This window comes from Octopus sinensis, unplaced genomic scaffold (genome assembly GCF_006345805.1).
Source record: "Octopus sinensis unplaced genomic scaffold, ASM634580v1 Contig19257, whole genome shotgun sequence".
Lineage (NCBI taxonomy): Eukaryota > Metazoa > Mollusca > Cephalopoda > Octopoda > Octopodidae > Octopus > Octopus sinensis.
The window spans coordinates 22,666-24,153 of record NW_021836278.1 but is presented as its reverse complement, the minus strand read 5'-3'; the positions used below and the strand labels follow the sequence as shown (position 1 = coordinate 24,153).

Here is a 1,488-nt window from a genome sequence, read left to right as displayed (position 1 = left end):
TTCCCAGAAAAAAAAGAGACCCCCTCAAGTAAATTTTTTTTTTTTTTTTTTTTTTCTTTTCTACCTCTGCAGGTACGTCCCAGTGACAATTGAGTTGGATTTATAACCACTTATAGCTTTTTCGACAGTTTCACCGACCATGGAGGATTTACTTTCAAGCCACAGGGGATGGATCTTCAACTTTTGGTGGTAAGCAAGCTTCAAAGCGAGCCTGCGAGACTTTTCAAATTTAGTTAAGATGGTTGTCCTTCTTTTTAGAGAAGTACCATCCCTCTTTTCCGTATAGTAGTCCGGTAGGATCACCGTATTGAAAAGTAGAGGAAAGTATCAGGCTCCAATTTAAACTCGGTCACGTTTCGGCGAAGGTCATGACACGTTTCGTTTCTCGTGGTGCAAAAAATAAAACTATCAAAAACTCAAAATCTTCTGTGTCTCAAGAGCTTGAAACGCAAAGATGAAATCCGTATCAAAGATGAGGAGGGGTCACACTCCTCAAGTCTCTTTGAACAATCCAAACTGTACTGAGTCTCTTGTCCTCTCGCTGCAGATAAAAAATTATGCGATTGGACGAATAAAGTCCTTTAATATTCTAACCAAATCCGAGACTGCACAGAAGGCCCGAATTACTGCCAGGAAGTCTGGGGACTTTACCCTCGAATTCTCAAATTCTAGTGATAGGGACTCGTTTGTGAATGACTTCGAGTATAACAAACCATTTGGCCAGGACGGCCATTATATTTCTGCGTGCAGTCTGCAACCATCGACCGTAGTCTTGAAGGGAATACCATCTTGGGTCTCCGAGGAAGACCTGGATCTTTACCTCAAAGAAATTCTCAACCCCGGTTTTACTTTCCAACGGTTCTACAAAAATGGACGGAGTATACCTGTTGGAAAGTTGAGTCTGAATTCGAGGGCAGAAGCCACTTCGCTTGTAAGGATGGGAATCGAAGTGGGATTTCAAAAAATACGATGCGAATGGTTTAAAAACCCAGCAACAAGATGCTTTCGCTGCCAACAATTTGGTCACATTGCTAACTTCTGCAAAGAAGTGGAAAGATGTCTTTTCTGTGGTGGTGATCATAATATGAAAATGTGCCCGATTAAAGGAAAAACTGAGAAAAAATGTATAAACTGCGGTCTGAGTGGGCATTTGGCTTGCTACGGTGGCTGCTCTTCAGCTAAGGCAGCCACTGAACAACTAAAAAAGCAGCTCAGTGCAGGGACAGACTGGCAAAGCAGAACACTCAAAAACTGTATGGTCAAAAGCGGAGGCCGTTGAATCTGTATGGCGAAAACCCACAATTTCCCGCTGTTTTGACTCCTCAACGCAAACAGATGTTAGTGAAGACGCAACTTTGCCTCCCAATACACAACACACAGAGCCTCCAAACCGCTTTAAGAGGAAAGCACCAACTATCGACGTTGAGCTTACCTCTATGATTCGCAAAATAATCGCTATATGCGATGAAAAAGGCCTCGATATCAACA

The 1,488-nt window shown here is 42.6% G+C and overlaps 1 protein-coding gene across 1 annotated transcript; it reads left to right on the top strand.

Annotated features, from left to right (window-relative positions):
- The first annotated feature begins 454 nt into the window (after positions 1 to 454).
- Positions 455 to 1,279, top strand: LOC115232066. Its single transcript, XM_029801942.1, has one exon. It carries the CDS (start codon positions 455 to 457, stop codon positions 1,277 to 1,279), a length of 825 nt encoding a protein of 274 aa, XP_029657802.1.
- The last annotated feature ends 209 nt before the right edge of the window (positions 1,280 to 1,488 follow it).

Excerpts from the sequence above, each read along its gene's own strand:
- LOC115232066 (XM_029801942.1), top strand. The coding sequence starts at position 455 with ATGAAATCCGTATCAAAGATGAGGAGGGGTCACACTCCTCAAGTCTCT.